The 22,073-nt window shown below is 43.5% G+C and overlaps 2 protein-coding genes across 2 annotated transcripts in view; both read left to right on the top strand.

Moving 5' to 3' along the window:
• Window positions 1–11,266, top strand: part of LOC137533358 (alpha-1-antitrypsin-like) — a 44,602-nt gene extending 33,336 nt beyond the window's left edge. Inside the window, exons 2-5 of the mRNA XM_068254728.1 lie at window positions 2,517–3,202; window positions 7,152–7,407; window positions 9,432–9,579; window positions 10,950–11,266. Coding sequence (XP_068110829.1) covers window positions 2,521–3,202; window positions 7,152–7,407; window positions 9,432–9,579; window positions 10,950–11,147 — 1,284 coding nt within the window. The 5' untranslated portion in view covers window positions 2,517–2,520 and the 3' untranslated portion in view covers window positions 11,148–11,266. The remainder of the gene's footprint in view (window positions 1–2,516; window positions 3,203–7,151; window positions 7,408–9,431; window positions 9,580–10,949) is intronic.
• A 1,461-nt stretch (window positions 11,267–12,727) lies between these two features.
• The window catches only part of LOC137533638 (serpin A3-3-like), a 57,045-nt gene continuing 47,699 nt past the window's right edge, over window positions 12,728–22,073 (top strand). Inside the window, exon 1 of the mRNA XM_068254979.1 lies at window positions 12,728–12,785. Coding sequence (XP_068111080.1) covers window positions 12,748–12,785 — 38 coding nt within the window. The 5' untranslated portion in view covers window positions 12,728–12,747. The remainder of the gene's footprint in view (window positions 12,786–22,073) is intronic.

Below are 22,073 nucleotides of genomic sequence, written 5' to 3'. Positions count from 1 at the left end.
TCGCGAGAAGACTACAGCCGGTAAATCCTATTGCCGATTTCCTTCGTGTGATGGACGATTGTTAGGGAGTATTACTCAGACAAAAGCCTGAGCAATGCTCCCTTTACCCGGCCGATGGGGAGCGAGGTTTTATGCTGTGGTTCTGTCCTTCAGCACCACGGCCTTGCTCCCCAGAGATGCGTACGCATTCACCAAACATCTGCCGTCATCTTCTGCCGCTGCATCTGGGGTAGACCAATAAGGAGACCCCTAGAGCTCCTCATCGGGCCATCACACATTGCCGAAGCCCCCACACAGCTGCGCGGTCAACCCTGTGACTTTACATACTGCCGCTGGACATCTGCTGCCTCTCGCTGCAATGACACTGTAATTACAGTGTATCTGTCACTCTAATTACTGTTATCGTAGCCCTGACAAAGCATCTTAGAAGCCCTCGCTGGGACTCCCCATTGGTTCACTGTCTGAGCCAATGAAAATGGCCCAGACTGTGGACCAATAGGGAGCCCTGGCGGAGCTTCAAAGATCCTTTGCCGGGACTCGGATAACGGAAATTACAGTTACAGCTACACTGTAATTACTTTGCATTGAGAGGCGGCTGTGTTTAGCAGTGGTATGTAAATTGACAGGGGTGCCGATGCAGCAGTGTCGGCTTTGGCAATGTGCTGCAGCCCAATGGGGAGCACTGGCAGCCTGGTTATTAAAGAAGACCCCCAAATGCAGCAGCAGCAATGATGTATGTTAGCTGGTTTAGACTAGAGTTGGGCCAAACGGTTCGCCTGCGAACGGTTCCATGCGAACTTCCGTGGTTCGCGTTCGCGTCCCGCAGGCGAACCTTTGCAGAAGTTCGGTTCGCCCCATAATGCACATGGAGGGTCAACTTTGACCCTCTACATCACAGTCAGCAGGCCCAGTGTAGCCAATTAGGCTACACTAGCCCCTGGAGCCCCACCCCCCTTATATAAGGCAGGCAGCAGCGGCCATTACGGTCACTCGTGTGCCTGCATTAGTGAGAGTAGGGCGAGCTGCTGCAGACTGTCTCTCATAGGGAAAGATTAGTTAGGCTTAGTTGTTCCTGGCTGCATACCTGTTCTGTGAACCCACCACTGCATACCTGTTCAGTGAACCCAACACTGCATACCTGTTCTGTGAACCCACCACTGCATACCTGTACTGTGAACCCACCACTGCATACCTGTTCAGTGAACCCACCACTGCATACCTGTTCAGTGAACCCACCACTGCATACCTGTTCAGTGAACCTGCCACTGCATACCTGTTCTGTGAACCCACCACTGCATACCTGTTCTGTGAACCCACCACTGCATACTACCTGTTCTGTGAACCCACCACTGCATACCTGTTCTGTGAACCCACCACTGCATACCTGTTGTGTTCAGTGAACCTGCCACTGCATACCTGTTCTGTTCAGTGGACCCGCCACTGTATATCTGTTCAGTGAACCCGCCACTGCATACCTGTTGTGTTCAGTGAACCTGCCACTGCATACCTGTTCTGTGAACCCGCCACTGCATACCTGTTCTGTTCAGTGGACCCGCCACTGTATACCTGTACAGTTCAGTGAACCCGCCACTGTATACCTGTACTGTTCAGTGAACCCGCCACTGCATACCTGTTCTGTTCAGTGGAGCCGCTACTGTATACCGGTTCTGTTCAGTGAACCCGCCACTGCATACCTGTTGTGTTCAGTGAACCCGCCACTGTATACCTGTACTGTTCAGTGAACCCGCCACTGCATACCTGTACTGTTCAGTGAACCCGCCACTGCATACCTGTTGTGTTCAGTGAACCCGCCACTGCATACCTGTTCTGTTCAGTGGACCCGCCACTGTATACCTGTTCTGTTCAGTGAACACGCCACTGTATACCTGTTCAGTGAACCCGCCACTGCATACCTGTTCTGTTTAGTGAACCTGCCACTGCATACCTGTTCTGTGAAGCACTTTAGGCCTGTCATTTAGCATTCAATGTGATTTCTGCCCTTAAAACGCTGCTTTGCGTCAAATCCAGATTTTTCCCGGGGACTTTTGGCGTGTATCCCACTCCGCCATGCCCCCCTCCAGGTGTTAGACCCCTTGAAACATCTTTTCCATCACTTTTGTGGCCAGCATAATTTTTTTTTTTTCAAAGTTCGCATCCCCATTGAAGTCTATTGCGGTTCGCGAACTTTAATGCGAACCGAACCTTCCGCGGAAGTTCGCGAACCCGGTTCGCGAACCTAAAATCGGAGGTTCGGCCCAACTCTAGTTTAGACCTCCGCTTTGCAGGTCTAAGCTAACGCTCATGTCTGTTGGGAAGCATCTCTTCTCGGAGGCATGAAAAAGCGTGTAAAGAACTCATTGGGTGATTATATCGGGGGTATTAAATAGGGTTAGGCTTGCTCCTCTCACCTAAATTAAGTACTCGAGTTCTGCAATAGGATATGGCCCTGACTCTTCACGTCCTCCTTCATCCTGCCCTTTTAATTGCTTAATATGTATTTTTTTTATCTCTCTAAGAACAATGAGGATCTTTTTGATTCTGTGCTTGAGTGAAGCTCTGTTTTGTTCGGGGATCTTTGGTCACTCCCCCAAAGGTGAACACCATCATGCTAAGGACCACCATGATGATGATGATGATGATGATGATGATGCGAAAGCCAGCCATCTGTGTACTCTGTGCACAGATACGTCACCACTCAAGAGGATTACACCCGGCAATATCAAATTTGCCTACCGTTTGTACACACACCTAGCTACAAAATATTCCAACGATAACATATTCTTCTCTCCAGTTAGTATTTCCATGATATTTAGCATGCTCTCTGCTGGTGCCAAGTGTCAGACAAAAACGGAAATATTGGAAGGACTTGGGTTCAACACATCATCTGTCTCAGAACAAGCCATCCACGGAGGATTTCAGCAGTTCATTAAGATCCTTGAAGCATCCAAATGTGATGTCGAGCTCCACACTGCCAATGCTCTCATTGCCCATACATATGCACGGTTTCTTGAGAAATACTTGGAAAAACTCGAATTCTACTATCACTCAAACCTCCTGTTCACAGATTTCCACAATTCAGAAAAAGCAGTAAATGAGATCAATACCTACGTGGCTCGTAAAACCAAAGACAAAATCAAGAATTTGTTGGACAGGGTTGACCCCGACACAGTTTTACTTCTCGTCAACACCATGTACTTCAAAGGTAAGTTATAAACATTTCAACAAATGGATCAACTGCAAAGGCAATGGAGTTTTTGAGATAATTGTTGTTGTATACTCTCTATAAGTAGAAACCTGTGTACAATATCTCACAAAAATGAGAACGCCTCTCACATTTTTGTAAATATTTTTTTTTACATCTATTCATGGGACAACACTGTAGATATGACACACACTCTCACCCACCTCTCCTCCCACTTCTCCAGCCCTATCCCCCTCTGTCACTCACTTCACTGGCTGCCAGTCACACCTCATTCACCTCTCCTCCCACTTCTCCAACACTATCCCCCTCTGTCACTCCCTTCACTGGCTGCCAGTCACACCTCATCCACCTCTCCTCCCACTTCTCCAGCCCTATCCCCCCTCTGTCACTCCCTTCCCTGGCTGCCAATCCCACCTCATCCACCTCTCCTCTCACTTCTCCAGCCCCATCCCCATCTGTCACTCCCTTCACTGGCTGCCAGTCACACCTCATCCACCTCTCCTCCCACTTCACCAGCCCTATCCCCCTCTGCCACTCTCTTTACTGGCTGCCAGTCACACCTCATCCACCTCTCCTCCCACTTCTCCAGCCCTATCCCCCTCTGTCACTCCCTTCACTGGCTGCCAGTCACACCTCATCCACCTCTCCTCCCACTTCTCCAGCCCTATCCCCCTCTGTCACTCCTTTCGCTGGCCGCCAGTCACACCTCATCCACCTTTCCTCCTGCTTCTCCAGCCCCACCCCCCTCTGTCACTCCCTTCACTGGCTGCCAGTGACACCTCAACCACCTCTCCTCCCGCTTCTCCAGCCCTATCCCCCTCTGTCACTCCCTTCACTCTCCGCCAGTCACACCTCATCCACCTCTCCTCTCGCTTCTCCAGCCCCATCCCCCTCTGTCACTCCCTTCACTGGCTGCCAGTCACACCTCATCCACCTCTCCTCCCGCTTCTCCAGCCCTATCCCCCTCTGTCACTCCCTTCACTGGCTGCCAGTCACACCTCATCCACCTCTCCTCCCGCTTCTCCAGCCCTATCCCCCTCTGTCACTCCCTTCACTGGCTGCCAATCACACCTCATTCACCTCTTCTCCCTCTTCTCCAGCCCTATCCCCCTCTGCCACTCCCTTCACTGGCTGCCAATCACACCTCATCCACCTCTCCTCCCGCTTCTCCAGCCCTATCCCCTTCTGTCACTCCCTTCACTGACTGCCAGTCACACCTCATCCACCTCTCCTCCCGTTTCTCCAGCCCTTCCCCCTATGTCACTCCCTTCACTGGCTGCCAATCACACCTCATCCACCTCTCCTCCCACTTCTCCAGCCCTATCCCCCTCTGTCACTCCCTTCACTGACTGCCAGTCACACCTCATCCACCTCTCCTCCCGTTTCTCCAGCCCTTCCCCCTATGTCACTCCCTTCACTGGCTGCCAATCACACCTCATCCACCTCTCCTCCCACTGCATGGATTATAAATATGATCAGTGGCTACAACTTAAAAGTTTTCAAAAAGTCCTAATCGGTTTTGAGAAAATCGATTTTAAAGTTTCAAATGAAAAAAAGTGTTTGTGATTAAAAACTGCCAAAACCCGCCGACTTTAGTGGTTAAACTAAAGCCCCCTTACTTGCTAAAAAATACCAAATTTGCATGATATGTTAAGTAGAATAGTGGGTGGGACCAAGGGAATTTTTTAAAAAAAAGACCATATAGTTTTTGAGAAAATCGATTTTAAAGTTTCAAAGGAAGTTTCAAAGGAAAAAAGTTTACATGTAAATGCGGTAAATACATTAACTGTCATTTACCGCATTTAAATGCATACTATTTTCCTTTGAAACTTTAAAATCAATTTTCTTAAAAACTATAAGGTCTTTTTGAAAAAAAATGTCCCCCTTGTTCCCACTGTTCTACTTAACATATCCTGCAAATTTTGTGTTTATATCATGTATAAACGTTGCTATTAACCGCTAAAGTCGGCGGGTTTTGGCTGTTTTAATCACGGCCATGATCACGGCTAAATCAGTCATCACGAGCGGGATTTGGACCACTATCATTAGTGCATTCGGAACTGAATCCGTGTTCAAGAGGCAATCACGAATTCGGATCACGATGTCGGATAATGAAAAAATGCTCATGAATCGAAAATGCTACCTTTGAATTTGAGAAAATATTTGTAAAAAGGCATTGTATGTTCACAATATAGTCAAAGACATTTTTTTTTACTTTGATGCAAAAAAAATCAATGTTTTTTCAGTGAAAATTCTCAGAAAGCGTGAAAATAATTTTTTTAGCGTAAAAATTTGTGGAAAATGCTAAAAAAAAAAGAAAAATCACAAACTTATTACAAAATGATTTTCAATGGCATTTTCACTCAAAAGTTGAATTTTACATTATATTTTCGTAAATGCGAAAATCATTTTCGATCGTCACGGATAGAGAGCTGGGCTAAAGGAGCAACCTACTCTTTAGGGCCAGTTTCCACTAGCCGCCGTGCGTCCTGCGAGACGTGCGGCGGTACTTCCTTGTTTTTGTGCGAGGACGCAGCCAAATCCCGGAGATCATGCCATGCACGGCTATGGGATTCGCTGCCACCCGCACATAAAAATGCTGCAATGTCGGCCAAATTTCTAGGGCAATCGATTTGGACGGCAGCACTATTATTCCTTATGGCAGAGTTTTCCCGCGCAATTTGCCTGTAGGGAAACTCTGCAGATTCGGCCCAATTTCCGTACTTGTGGAAACAGGCCATTCTGGTTCTACATTTCTGCAAGTGAGTTACTGGACCCAGGGTTCACGTTCTATCTGTACTAGAGGGACAGGGCATGAGTGTCTTCTTCTGCTGAAGACTACATTTTAGGTAGCAGGAGAAAAGGGTGCCGACTGAGGGTGGACGAGAAGGGTGCCGCCATAGACTCTAATGCAATTATTATTAATGCAGTGAAAAAAGCAGTAAAAAGGGCGCCGCGATAAATATAATTAACAACATTAAAACAATAACGTTTTTGAAGTATTTTATCATTTTAGAAGCTTGCAACATTATAGTTTTTATCATGTTACTTTGTTTGTATGTACAGATTTTACGTTATCAAATAAATTATCACTTCTATGTGTAAAAGGCATATTTCTGCAGAGGGAGTGGTTAGGGTTAGGCACCACCAGGGGGAGTGGTTAGGGTTAGGCACCACCCGGGTGGTGGTTAGTTTTAGGCAATGCCAGGGGGAGTGGTTAGGGTTATCCACCACCAAGGTAGGTGGTTAGGGTTAGGCGCCACCAGGGGAGTGTTCTATGTGAGAGTAGGGTTTGGTTAAAGTGAACCAGAGACAAAGCACCCTCATGTATTTTACCATATAGATTAGTGGGAACATTAGAGAAAACACCTACCCAGCTCTCTGTTTCATTCTGCACTGCACAGCGTGTTTCTTATCAGACCTGATCAAATCCCAGACTGAGCATTCAGCCTGGCTTTGCTATAATGACTCAGCTATAATGATTCCTGAGCAGAGCCAGCAGGGGGCAGGCTTGGACTTGAAAATACATGAGAGAACACAGACTGAGCTATAAATATTCCTAAGCAAAGCCAGACTGAATGCTCAATCTGGATTTTATCAGGACTGATAAGAAACAAGCTGTGCAATCCAGAATGAAACAGAAAGCAAGGCAGGTGTTTTCTCTAATGCTCCCACTGATCTGTATGGTAAAATACATGAGGGTGCTTTGTCTCTGGTTCCCTTTAAGCTGTATTGTTGAATTAACAATTTTTAATGTTAACATCTTTTTGTTATTATTTCCCATCTGTATTTACAATGGTATTTGTTGTTAACCAAGTTTGACAACAATGTTTATCGTTATCAGATTTTGTTATACACCGGCGTCGTTTTGTTATCCAGCTGGGCCCTTTTTTCATGCACGCAAACTTTAGGTTTTACGAACAATGCTAATAAGTGCTATTCTTCTCAGGAGTCTGGGAGAAATCTTTTGAGACTGTTGAAGAAGAATCTGACTTTCATGTGGATGAAAATACAGTCATTAAAGTGTCAATGATGAGGAGTAAAGGAACATATCGTGTGGCCCATGATCATAAAATTGGCTGTACAGTAGTTAAGATCCCGTATAAGGGCAACGTTTCAGCCGTTCTCATCTTGCCAGCCCCCGGGAAGCTTCATAACGTGGAAAGAGACCTTCAGAAAGTATCACTACTGAATCTGAAACCAAAGTAAGACCCTTTTTTGTTAATGAAGAATGAAAAGTGTATTCTATATACAACAAGCTACAACCGAAAATGAATTATCGGCTCTTTACTTGGACTTACTAAAAAACTTGTTTCATTTAGTTGAACGGTACAACGTGATGCTCATCATCAGTGTGGTGGTGGGCGGGCCAGGAAGGGGAAGGGGGGTGACATCAGAAGGAAGAGCACAGATCAGAAATTTTTTTTTATTGTTGTTGTTTTTTAATATATTTTTTTCTTTCCTAGAAATAAGTAGAAAGTAAAACAATTGACCTTCCATACCTATTTACTTAAAAGGAGATGATCATCTAGTGTGGTGCTCTTATTAAAGGGTCTTCCAGATTAAACCATGAGTACCCTCAGAACTTATCCCCACATGCAAAGGGGGAGTTACCCCCAACTCCTCTTGGGCACTAGAGGTGAGGATAGATGAGGGGCAAATATTTCTGCCTGCTACTTTGCAGTACAGCCATGCTCGTACACAGATGGGAGAATGGCCATTAGAACATGTTTAACCTGCTGGGCATTCTGATTCCCGCGACCATGCGGCCGCGGGAGGGTTTTTTTCGTCCGATTTTTTTTTTATATCATGTAGCTAGCCTAGCGCTAGCTACATGATTCTCCCCTTGCTGCCCTTTCCCTCCGACCCTTCCGATCGCCACCGACAATCACGCCCATAAGGAAATCCCGTTCTGAACGGGATTTCCTTGGGGCTTCCCCCGTCACCATGGAGATGAACGGAGTGACGTCATCGTCGTCATCGATGTTGTGACGTCACAGGGACTCCCGATCCACCCAAAGCGCAGCCTGGTGGCGATTGGCCAGGCTGCGCACGGGGTCTGTGGGGGGGGGCTCTTTCATGTTGGGTAGTGGCGGACCGGCGGCGAGCAACGGCAATCGGGTAGGAAACGCAGCAAGCACTTAAAAAAATTATTCAAATTGGCCCAGCGGGGCCTGAGTGGTGCCCTCTAGCGTCTCCGGACGAGCTCAGCTCGTCCAGGACGCAAGGGAGGTTGCCTAGCTAAGTTGTCGACTATGTTCAGAAGGTCCCAGAGCTGGAACGGCTATGCAAACAATGAATGGTGCTGTAACAATAAGTGCAAAAAGATGGACAGCAAATAAGCAAAAAGCACACCTTGAGAGTAATGGATTGCTGTTCATCCAGTTTGTCATCAGATGTGTTTTATGTGACCTCATTTTAATTGAAATTAGTTGTTGAATACATTTTGATGCATAAAGAAAGAATAACTACAGGCGCTTCCCAAGTGCTCCAACACAGATAGTGGTACCACAGCCAAATATGAGCAAGACACTGGTTAGTATCCAGCAACATTGGTACAAATACCATAAGTAAGTTAAAACAAAAACTCACATCGTGGGTCCTGTATCACAGGGACCCAAATACAAATACCACCTCCTAATGCACTTTTCAGTGCTAATAAAAGTTGGAAAAACCTGGAGATGCCCATTCTGTAGTAGCTTCAACCAGTGTCAGCTCTGTGTCGTCATCAGGGATTGTTGGAACACTGGGTGTCTGCAGGTTTAACCATTCGATGACTGTGTAAAGTTTACTGCAAAGAGCACTGTCTGTGCTAAATTGTGATGTGTCTTACAGCTTGAACCCCTGTCACATAAAAATATGCAGGGACAAACTCAATTTATCATTCAAAATAATGTAATTTTTACAATTATGATCTTATGATTGTGGTCAAACTAAGTGCCTAGCTAGCTATCAAATAAATTAGTTTAACTGTAGTAAGTAGTAGAATATATTTTAGGGTGTTTTAGAGTTAAGGCCTATGTCAAATGAGTTTTTTTTGTGACAAACTAAATCAATAGCAATAGAATCATTATTTTTATATACTCTTTAACCCCAACCATTTACCAAAAGTTAGTGCATCAGGCCCACTGTGTCCTGTTTTATCTCTACACTCTTTTAAACACAACCTAGGGTGGGGTCAATTGTTTTGCACATGTTTGCCAGTAATGTCTATTTTTACCATCCATAGGAAAATTAATTTATTGGTCCCAAAATTCTCCATTTCCCCATCGCTGGACTTAAAGGAAGAACTGAGGGAGATGGGTATTGTGAAGGTCTTTACAGGTGATGCTGATCTTTCAGGGATTAACGGAGACCATGATCTAAAGGTGTCCATGGTGAGATCCATTTTAAACTAATTGCCCAAAAGTATTGTTAAAACAATAGCTGGGAAAAACATTGAACTCCTTGGCAAGTGTAAAAATATATCATTTGATCCAGTGATCTACTCAGTTAAGAGTTCTGTACTCTAATCAATTGTGATGACGTAACAGTAAATTTCCCTTACTTGCTGTTTCTTATCATTTCAGTTAGGATTATAATAGCAAAATTGTAATTGCAAAAAGTAAAAAAAAAATGTTGGTCATTACGAGTTTATGCGTATTTTCAAAATTACGATTATTTTCATAATTAACATTATATTCATAATAACTCATGCATAATTCCACACACTTTTGCACAATTATGACTAATTTGACAGAAGCTGGGACACTTGAGGACAGAAGAGGAAACAGGGACACATGCTAGACACAGGAGATCAACAATTGGAGAGAACATGTACAAGACACTTCTAGAACAAAGGTGATGCGCTGATCCACCTTTTGCGCAATTTTCAATTTTCGATTTTACTTGGTAGCGCACCAAGGCTATGCATATGCATAGGTTAGGATTTAGTTAGTGTTAGGTCCCCTCCCATAGGGGGATGACTTCTCCGCAGTGGGAGGGACGAGTACTTAACAAATTGCATGCAAGCTGTTACAGGAAACCAACATCCTCCAGTGGTAGACAGGTTATGTGTATGCTAGGTGTGTATTTTATCCCACAAGTGGGGCTTGCACTCTCTTGCAGGTAGGCACTTATCTGTTTTTAAGCAGCGCTGTTCATTTCTTTGCTATGTACTAATTTAATTCATTTTTGGTCAGCTGCTCCCACTTAGCAGCCCTGCTTTTGGTGTATATGCAGAGCTTCTGTTTGGGTTCAAGGTGCGTTTGTAGTTCCTGGGGGGGCTCAGCGCATCTCTGATTGGAGGCCATTCGGAGGGGGCCTTGTCCACCTTTTGCGCAATTTTCGACTTCTAGAACATGGACACTCCAGGTTTACTATATATTTTTTCCCTGGTTTTTGCCCTTTAAACCTAGGTGCGTCTTATATTTAAAAGGGTCTCATACAGCAGCAAATATGGTATCTTAGTAAAGGAAAGCTTCAGGATGATCCAGAGGCTTGTCCAATCCTCCTGAACCTTATCGCTGCTTGCTGGGACCCTCTTTGTCTTCACAACTGCACTGCTGTCCATGTACGAGATGCGGCAAAACTGTGCAAAGGCAAATACAGCCAGCGCCTATGCAGTAGCACAAAGCCGCTCATATACGGAAGACCATGTAAAAGCCGACTGATATTACTATTTAGTGTTTAGTGATGATAGAATGAATGTTTAGTTTCCTTGTTATGTAATATTTTAACCTCTTCTGATTTATTGCTGGATCTGCAGGCCATCCATAAATCAGTGGTGATCGTAAACGAGAATGGAACAGAGGCTGCCGAGGTGTCCGCTGCTGGTGTGATCTTAGAAAGTAGTAGGAAGAATCCGCCTTTAGTAGCAGTGAAGCGCCCTTTTCTGATGACCATCCTAGATACATTCACAGGAAATATTCTCTTCGCTGGGAGAATCATGAGACCAGAGAACTAACCTCCCAGAGGCTGTGTAACTGCGATAGAAGACAATAAATGAATACAGCAGTTTATCTCAGTCTGTGATGAGAAATTTCTGGTGTGATGTCAATCTAATAAAATGTATGGATTAAGAAATCTCTGTCTCTGATTTCTCCTAAAAATCCCCATTCACAAGGGGTGTTGATAGCCCCAAAGATCAGTGGTCTGTGCCCCAGATCTTTTCTGGGGTGCCCCAGATGTCCACCAGGCAAAGTCAGCAGTGGTACTGTGGTGCCTCAACGGTGGGCATGCAGGAAGATGTGGTGCATTATCCTATCACTGGCTGTCCTCAGAGGATCTTACAATCTAATCCTACCATAGTCATAGTCTAATATTCTACCATATTAATATTATGTATTTATATAGCACTGACATCTTCTGCAGCACATTACAGAATACATAGTCATGTCACTGACTGTCCTCAGAGGAGCTCACACTCTAATTCTACCATAGTCATAGTCTAATGTCCTACCATATTATTATTATGTATTTATATAACACTGACATCTTCTGCAGCACATTACAGAGTACATTGTCATGTCACTGACTGTCCTCAGAGGAGCTCACAATCTAATCCTACCATAGTCATAGTCTAATATCCTACCATATTATTATTATGTATTTATATAGCAGTGACATCTTCTGCAGCCCTTTACAGAGTACATAGTCATGTCACTGACTGTCCTCAGAGTAGCTCGTAATCTAACCCTACCATAGTCATAGTCTAATGTCCTACCATATTATTATTATGTATTTATATAGCACTGACATCTTCTGCAGCACATTACAGAGTACATAGCCATGTCACTGACTGTCCTCAGAGGAAATCACAATATAATCCTACCATAGGCATAGTCTAATATCCTACCATATTATTATTATGTATTTATATAGCGGTGACATCTTCTGCAGCACTTTACAGAGTACATAGTCATGTCGCTGACTGTCCTCAGAGGAGCTCACACTCTAATCCTACCATAGTCATAGCCTAATGTCCTATAATATTATTATTATGTATTTATATAGCACTGGTGAAACGCTGCCTCAATACGTGTATTTTTCTGGTGAAATTCTGTGCAATTAGGATTATTTTCTGGTGAAACACTGCCCCACATTGCATTGTGGGGGGCATCACAGGTTTTCTCGCCTGGAGTGACAAAATGGCTAGAGGCACCCTGCGGCCAAGGCTATAGGCACTGGCGTAACAATAGGGGATGCGACCCCTGCCATTGCGGGGGCCGCTCAGGGACTTTTGGGGGGCAGGAGGGGTCGCAGCATAAGAGGAGAGTGTGGCAGATCGGTGGGGAGGGGGAACATTCCCATACCTCACCTGGGCTCTCTTCTCAGCGCTCCCCCTCCTGCAAATTAAACATTGGTGTCAGCGGGCAGCAGCAGCGGCGGTGGCGGCAGGCTGAATACATTACCTCCTTCTCGCTGGAGGTCTTCCGTTCTCTAAGAGCAACTTCCTGTTTACACAGGAAGTTGCATGAAGCACTTAGAAAACGGAAGACCTGCAGCGAGAAGGAGGTAATGTGTTATCCTGCCGACGCCGCTGCTGCTGCTGCCCGCTGCCACCAATGATTGCAGGAGGGGGAGCGCTGAGAGGAGAGCCCAGGTGAGGGAGGGGGGGGGAAATGCAAGGAGGGGGGCAATGCAAGGCTGCTGAAAAATCAGTGAAGGATGGTGAAGTATACAGTACAATAAAAGTATGCTTCACTGCTACTGTAATGCACACGTTACCCAGTAAATGCGCAGCATGCTGTGCTCTACAGTGTATGGGCCAACCACACTGCACTCCATGTGAAAGCCACATAGGAATATCATTGCATCATGTCTGATAAAAGTGTCCATTGCAATTCAAAGTTTTCTGTTGAATCATCCCACCTTATTTATTAACTCACAATTTCTCTCTCCTTAAATGACTTACCTTTTTTGGCATATAAGAAACACTTTTTCTCCCCCCAAAATGGAGAGAAAAAGTCACGGCATCTTATATGCCAAATACAGGGAATTCCTGACTTATGAACGCCTGCTGATACGAACTGCCGCAATGTCGGGGACTCCCTGTACTGTGTCCTCCTCTCCCCATTGTGTCTTCCTCCACTTCCCCTGAATAAATGCAAGCAGTGGCAGCACAGTTCACCTGATCCATTGGAGCCCACAGCGATCAGAGACCATCAGCAGAAGCCAGCACTAGGGGATCAGTGAGGCAGAGGAGATGTCTCTGATCACTGCGGGTTCCGATGGATCAGGGGAGCCGTGCTGCCGCTGCTTGCATTTATTCAGGTGGGAGCAGAGGAGAATACAAGGGGAGTGGGGACATGTGGGGGACAGAAGGGGACATATGGGGGCACATGGGGACACAGGAGGACACACGGGGGACACAGAAGGACAAATAAGGTGCAAGGGGACACAAGGGGGGAGAGAACATCTTCAAGAGGCTCCTGAACCATGGACACACCAGATTTAGTATATTTTTTCCGAAGTTTTTGCCCTCTACACTTATAGAGACACTGAAGCGAAAAAAAATGATGCTATTATGATTTGTATGTGTAGCACAGCTAAGAAATAAAACATTAAGATCAGATACATCAGTGTAATTGTTTCCAGTACAGGAAGAGTTGAGAAACTCCAGTTGTTATCTCTATGCAAACAAGCTATTAAGCTCTCTGACTAAGTTAGTCGTGGAGAGGGCTGTTATCTGACTTTTATTATCTCAACTGTTCCTGGACTATTTACTTTTCCTCTGCTAGAGGAGAGGTCATTACTTCACAGACTGCTCGGAAAGACTCATTTTGAATGCTGAGTGTTGTGTAATCTGCACATATTATAGAATGCTGCAATGTTAGAAAAAACACTATATACCTGAAAATAAAAGTATGAGAATATTTTCTTTGCTGCTAATCTTCTAGTAATTATTCATAGTACACAACCAATTCATTATATCATATATTTTTTTTCGCTTCAGTGTCTCTTTAAGGTGGCCACACACCATACAATTTTTTAAATATCTGATCAATTTAAGAATTGCAATCAATTTTTCTGACTGATTGTAACATTTCAAAAATCTGACCAATGTACCACACACCTTTGTTCAATTTTTCCCCCAATTATGATAAAAATGATTGGAAACTCTGAGAAAATTGCTAGGGTGTGTATATTAATAAATTGACAATCTAACACACACCATACAATCTTTAGAAAAATTAAAGAAAAATTTTCAGCATTCTGGATTGATAAAAATAAAAAATAAAACGGGATATCCGATTTTTCAGTCCAATTAAAAAAAAGCTTTCAATTATTTTCGGGAGATCCATTCATATAGCCTCTAAAATCAGATAATTTTATTGTATGGTGTGTGGCCACCTTTAGGGGTATCTACTCTTGTGCTGGGCATACATGGGTCGATTCGGCGGCCGATTAGCTGCCGGATCGACTCCCGCTTGTCACCGCCGGCGCTTCTTATCATCCGTTCTATTCACCGCTATTGTCCGCCCGCGGGTATCGAGCGCGGAATCGATCCCCGCGGTGATCGGACACGTTGGATATTATCGATCGAGCCATCAGCGGCTCGATTGTTAAGCCTGCGTCGATTCCTGATTTATCTCTCCTTATCTAACTTAAAGGGGAACTTCAGCCTAAACAAACATACTGTCATTAAGTTACATTAGTTATGTTAATAGGTAGGTAGGTAGGTAGATAGGTAATATAATCTCTTACCCACCCTGTTTTAAAAGAACAGGCAAAGGTTTGTGATTTCGTGAGGGCAGCCATCTTTTTGGTTGAAGGAGGTGACAGGGAGCATGAGACACAGTTCCAACTGTCCTGTGTGCTGATCACCCCTCCCAGTTGCTAGGCAACGTGAATAACAACATAGGAAATCCCATCTTGCTTTGCACAGCATTAGGGGAAAAAAGCCCGGGCAGTTTTCTTTGATGGGGCGGAGCTTAGCTAAAAATGCAGCTAAAATGATGCTTTGGTAAGAAAAACAAAGTTCTGATGCTGTGAAACTGTTAAAGAAACACCAAGCCTTTTCAGTGCTGCTGAGTAGATTTTTAGTCTGGAGGTTCACTTTAACTCATTATTTATCTCTCCTTCAAAGACTTAACTCATGGTTTATTTCTCCTTATTTGGCTTAACTCATAAGTTATCTCTCCTTATTTGTTTCTCTCATGAATTATCTCTTCTTGTTGAGGTGAAAAATAACAAGCTTTGTGAATCAACCTCTTAGTGTAAAAGGAGCCTATAGGCTATAATTTTAGTCAGAAAAAATCTGATGTTACTTTAAAATGTCCTCCCACAAAATGTAGTTTTACACTTTTCCACATTATGCATTAAACCATTCATTTGAATTGTTCACTTTATGAATTTACAGTACATACAAGCAAACAATACTGTGTGAGCCAAAAAGAGTTGGAAAAAGAGTTACAATGTTTGTTTAAGTGACGTCTGATTCTCTGAACTTATCAGGATATTGTTTGATTGGGGTTTGTGCAACTTTTTCATTTCTAAACTGGGAAAGGACTGGGGGAGGGAAGAGGGGGAATCTACTTATATCAGAGATTTTCTTCTCTTTCCTAAATTTCTCCGGGTTCTGTGGGTGAGTCATGAACAATTCATGTTTTAATCTTTCTTTACTGTAATTGTTTGCATTTGTTTAATTACGTATATACTCGAATACAAGTCGACCTCGTGTATAAGTCGATTCCAATATTCAACCCTCTTAAGCTGGAATTTTTATTGACTCAAGTATAAGTCTACCCAGCAAAGTTAATGGCTGCACTTAGAGCTCAGGAGGGGTTAATGACTTCCCTGCATACAGTATTGCAGCCATTAACCCCTCCTGTCCCTTAAGTGCAGCCAATACCTCCTCCAGGCCCCCAAGTGCTGCAATTATTCACTCTCTTTTATGCAGCATAGTATTTTCCCCCCCTGTCCCTTTCCTTGTTAATTGTTGTGGCCAGGACTTTCACACCTGTGTTTTTTTGGCATTTAATTTCCTCAAATTGTCACTTACCACTGGGTGCATTGCTGCAAATGGGAATGTCACTATTAGTACACACATTACTCAGTGTGCTCAGTGTAGCCTTTCATGAAGTGAATCAGACCTACATTTACAGACTTAAAGTGGATCCGAGATGAAAAACTAACGACAACAAGTAACTTGTCTATATATCTTATCTAAAGTTTAGTTTACACAGCAAATCTAGCTGCAGACAGCTTCAATAGAATATGATTATTTCTTCCTGTGATACAATGACAGCAGCCATGTTTGTAAACATTACACAGAGGCAAGCTTATCTGCATCTCCAGCACTCAGCCTGTGAAAACCTCACTCCCCTCTTCTTCTCCCTCCTCCCCTCTGCCTCTGAAATCTCTGGCTAGTAATACCTCCCCCTCCTCCTGCCCAGACTGAGCTCCCATGAGCCCTTGCTACTGTCTGAAAATGCCAAGGCTCTCTGAAAAACTGTGGGTGAGGCTTGTTTAGTTTATAGGGAATTAGATTATTAAAACCAAAACAAAAAAGTATTTGGCTTGAGGAATGCCCTAAGTAGGAATGTACGGTTGTGCTTGTTCCTGACCAGCTAAGGTTCACTGTAACCTGCAGATTTAAAATATGTGTGAGTTTCGAGTAGGATTCCGCGGAATTTAAATTTCCACATTTCGGAAAAAGGAAATTTGGAATTTCACGGAAAATTTGATTTACCGCAACTCGGTAATTTTAGCCCAATCACAGAACTCAGAAGCACTGGACCAATCAGAGAATGCTGAATTTTTCTGCAAAATTCGGATTACCACAGTAATTTTAGAATAATCACAAGATTCTGATTTTCTGATTTCCACATTTTTTTTGTCATTCCAATTTTGCATTCTCTGGTGCAAAAAAAAAAAAAGTCAAACAAAATACAACTTGGAAATTTAAAAAACTAAAATTGGAAAAAAAGGAAAATTGGAAATTGGAAAATCAGAAGAACGGAAATCGGAAATTGGCATTGGCAGAAATTGGAATTTCTGTGGAATCGGCAATGAGCATTTCTGACCATCCCTAGTTTAGAGAAACTGTATATTATCATAACTGTTATTATTTATTCTTTTGTTTTTATATTTTATTGAAAAAAGTTTGGGTGAGCAAGGTTGAACAAAACTTAAAGGACCACTATCGCGAAAAATTTAAAATGTTTAAACATTTAAAATACATGTAAACACATACAAATAAGAATTAAGTTTCTTAGAGAGTAAAATGAGCCATACATTACTTTTCTCCACTGTTGCTGTCACTTACAGCAGGTAGTAAAAATCTGACAGAACCCACAGGTTTTGGACTAGTCTATCTTTTCATGGAAGATTCTCAACATGGCCTTTAAGACACATCCTGAAAAGCTGGTCAGCCTCCCTGTTTGCTGCACAGTACTTTGGCAGTTGGATGGTGCAACTGCCATTCACTAAGTGCTTTTGAAGATAAAGAAAACTCTGAGAATCCCCTATAAGGAGACTGGCTAGTCTAAAACCTGTCAGTTAGATTTCTACTAACTAGTGTAAGTGACAGCTGCATAGAAGAAAATAAATGTATGACTCATTTTACTCTGGAAGAAACGTATTTCTTAATTGTATGTGTTTACATGTAGTTTAAATTTGACGATATTCTCGACAGTGGTCCTTGAAGCAGTGAATCCAGGGCGACCAATCAGATTTCACTTGATAATAACAACAAGAATTCCTATTGGTTGCTTTGGGCAACCACCCTATTTTTGCCTTGCTTTTTTGCAAACTTTTCATGTTAGATCTGCCCTGTTTTATACATTTCATTTTTTTCTGGTGTGTTTCTAAAGATCCTACATGTTAGTTTTATCAATTTTGCACATGTGTATCAGCGCCAAGGAAACAAAATGGCCACTGCTGAGAGAAGAACAATGTTCAGAATTCACAAACAGGTAAATTATAAATGATCAGCGCAGAGTCCAAAAACAGAAGACGCGTCTTCAACAAAGAATAAGAGCAGGCAAATCTCCACCACAATAAATATTGGGGTCACGGCACAGTTGTTTTTACTATGTAAACTCTATATTAAACGGTTTACACTTAGAGTTGCCGTTTGGTTGTTTTTTAATGATGTTTACTGATATCCATTCGTGAGATGAATCATTGCTGAATTGGTAGATCCTGGACAGACTGTTGGTTCCTGATGTCCTACCAAAGCGTTGATACAACCTTATAATGTGGGTTGTCACCAGCTGGTAAGTTTCTCTCCTTTTTCTGGGTATCCATGATTGCAGAGCTGTGCCGTGACCCTGACATTTACTGTGGTGGGGATTTGCTTGCTCTTATTCTTTGTTGAAGACTGATTTCTTTTTTTCCTCTCCCCCGAGAGCCAATCAGTGTGATCGCCTCTCATATGCATCAGCCTATGAGAGCGATCAGTTTGTGAGCCACTCGAGGGGACGGCTCAGTGACAGAGCTGTCCCCCGTACAGTGCTACAGGAGATAGCAGCGCTGGGCATATAAAAAAAATGGCTTTTTTAACAGCCTGCCAGCCGTAATTGCGGGCTGGCAGGCTGATCAAGGAGCTCCGTTCCATATCTCGGCAGGGAACAATCGTACATCGCGTGCTTGTCCTGCTAAAACAATATATTTTACAGAAACTGGTGTGCAGTGAATTGTATGAACAGTTTAAAAACTGGCAGTTCTTTTTTTTGTAATTTTTTTTCATTCCCTGGTTGGCCAAATACTTCCGAATAGACTTGAAAATATTGGACAGATCAGAGGATGCAGATTTTTAATGCAGAAATCAGAATACCACTGTGAGAAAACGCGGAAAAGCCGCCGCAAGTATTCAGAGTAAGGCGGCTGATTCCGCGTTCAACATGACAGTTTGCGCGCATGGACCTGCATCCACTAGCCTGACGGAGCGCGGAGAAACCGCCGCATGCCTAGTGAACAAGGCGGCGGATTCCACGTCCAACGCGGAAGTTTGCACGCAGGGGCTTGCCACTAGCAGTATGGCCGAACGCGGGCAAACCGCCGCATGCTCTGACAGCGGTGCGGCTGGCCCCGCGTTCAAACCAACAGACACATTACAACACATGTCTGGTGTGGCTGGGACAGATAGTCCACACAGGTTCAGAATGACGCGCGCGCGCGCGCTGAGAGGCAGAGCCTTTATGGCAGTTAGAAGGGTGTCAGCTGATCCAGCCGATCAGCTGACAATTCTATCAGGTTTCATTGGTCCAGCACTTAGGGGAGGCGCTGGAGAGCGCTGGTGTATATATACTGGGTGCTGATCATTTCTCTGGTGTCTGGCGTTGCGATCACTACGTGGTAGCACTCAGACCTTGTCAGTATCTGTGATATTATCTGTGTTATTATCTAGACCAGTTCCTGGGTGTTGACGATCAAGGACCTCACACCTCAGTCTAGGGAAAACTATATATTATCTGAGTTATTGTTTAGACCAGTTCCAGGGTGTTGATGATCAAGGAGCTCACACCTCAGACTAGGCATTGTTGATTATTTGTTATGACTTTCTGCTTTCCTGACTACTCTTCTGATCTCTGATTAGGTACTTCACTATATCTGATACTCTGTTGCCGAACTCTGCTAGTCTTAGGATTCCGCATCTGTCTCCTGTCTCTGTCCCTGATCTGTCTGTCTGTTGCCGACCCGGCTTGCCCGACCTCGAGAGCTATCTCCTCAGTCAAGAGATAGCTCACAGACCTGGGGGTGACACCCTTCCTTGTTGTCACTCACACTCTATCCTTCCTACTCCTAGCCTGACCCCTCCCTCGGGAGAGTCTCAGGCTTGCGGAAGGAACGTGTTACTGTGCAGTACTCCTTACTGCTGTGCACCTGCTCCTCAGGTGCAGTCCTCAAAGTATTTCTGTTTCACCAAACACTCTTATTACCCAGGTGTCCAGAGGTTAGAGATATATCTGATTATCGGTGATACTGCAGATCATCAATAATTGGGTATATATCTGTATTCTCGGTGATACTGCAGATCACCGGTAATCAGATCCTCTCTGTGTTACACCGATCGTTACAACCACAAACATTTTTGTCAAATCACAAGACTCAGGAATAATTGGTAATATCTTAGTAGTGTTATAGAGTCTTGGGATTGGTATCAAATGACCGTAGCAATTTAATTTCTGAAACATTCTGCATCCTCTGATTAATCCAATGCTTCCTGATTGATCCTCTGATTGATCCAATGCTGATTGATCAGACGACGTGAGACGAGTCCTGCCGTGGCCCTAGACTGGGGATCGGTATTTACTCTGTGACATTTGTTTTAAAGAATCTTTAATGTACGCGCAATACTTTTAAATGTTTTATTAAATGTACGATTCTACACATTGAAAGTGTTTGTGTTTGCCCTGAGGTTGGATAAACGGCTATGCTATTGAATAGACTTAAACTCGTGGAGTATTGATCCTAAGTTAAAGAAGGTAGATTGGAGGTGACCCTGCCAGCCTTGTACCAGTTTGGTTGACGGTGAGCAGGGAAGATACAGGCATTGGTGGGGAGAGTATGATTTTGTTGGTGGTGGTATCCCCAGCGCCCCTAACCTTCACTAGTAAAGCAAGCCTGTGGATGTGCTCACACCAGAGGGGTGTCGGTTTGTGATAAACAGTCTGCACTATCATTTTTCTTTGTGTTTATATTTGAGGTGTACCCATGCTCAAGGGGAAAGACTACAGAGATGTGTGGACCTCTGGATGCATGGATTGAGCGCTAGCTATTTTTTGGACTATATGTGACATCATAGCCTAGGCTAAGCATCAGCATACTAATATAAAGCAATGTATAAGTATAGGAGCAGCATGGTGGCGTAGTCATTAGCACTTTCACCTTGCAGCGCTGAACTCTCAGTTTCTATGCACTTTCGTTCCAACGGACACAGCTTGAATGATCTTTGTGTCACTGCCCTGAAGGGTGGCTTCAAATCATCAAAAGATAGATTAAAAGCCGTGGCTAAATTTATAAATTGGTTCAAAGCTGTGGACAAAGGCTTGAATAAGGACAAAAACTTTTTTGTATTGGGAAGAGGCTAATGATATTTAATGCCATAACTCTTTCTCAGCCTATATTGCTTCTACTCTGCATGTAGCTGAACTTTTGAACTCAGAATTTACGATAGTAAACGAATCATGGGTACAAGTCAAAAAAAGAATTTTGCAAAAAGACCTTATAATTGTTGAGAAACTCAATTTTAAAAATGAAAGTAAAAAATGGTTTTTAACCTCTTGAGGACCACAGTGCTAAACCCGCCTAAAGACCAGGCCATTTTTAGTAAAATGGGCCACTGCAGCTTTAAGGCCAAGCTGCAGGGCTGCACAACACACCGCACAAGTGATTCCCCCCCCCCCTTTTCTCCCAACCAACAGAGCTTTCTGTTGGTGGGGTCTGATCGCCCTCCCTTTACCACCCTCCTTCCCTCTCTCCCCCAGCCAGCCTATCACCGCAATCGGTCTGTTGGTGTGACGCGGTCTTTAGGTAGAAAAAACTTAGAACAATGGCAGTTTAAAAAACATTTTTCTGTGCATTTTTAAAATCAAGTTTCTCAAAAACTACAAGGTCTTTTTGAAAAATTATTTTTGTGACTTATACCCACTATTCAGCTTAACATAGGTAGCAATTTTGGTGTCAGTACTAGCATGTATGGGGGCTTTGCTATTAACCACAAAAGTCGGCACAAAATTATGCAAAATTTCATGAAAATTACGTGAAAAATGACACAAAATTTTGAAATACTACTATTACATTCAAAATTAATTATTTTTTTCTCTGAAATTTCGCATTATGATTACAATGCGTAATTGCAAATTTCGATGTGAAATTTCGCATATGCGAAATTTCTGCCCACCATTGTTAACTGCTAAAAGTGACACACAATTATGCATAA

Source organism: Hyperolius riggenbachi, chromosome 9 (assembly GCF_040937935.1).
Source record: "Hyperolius riggenbachi isolate aHypRig1 chromosome 9, aHypRig1.pri, whole genome shotgun sequence".
Taxonomy (NCBI): Eukaryota; Metazoa; Chordata; class Amphibia; order Anura; family Hyperoliidae; genus Hyperolius; species Hyperolius riggenbachi.
The sequence above is the reverse complement of the archived record's forward strand: the minus strand, read 5'-3'. Positions and strand labels throughout refer to the sequence as shown.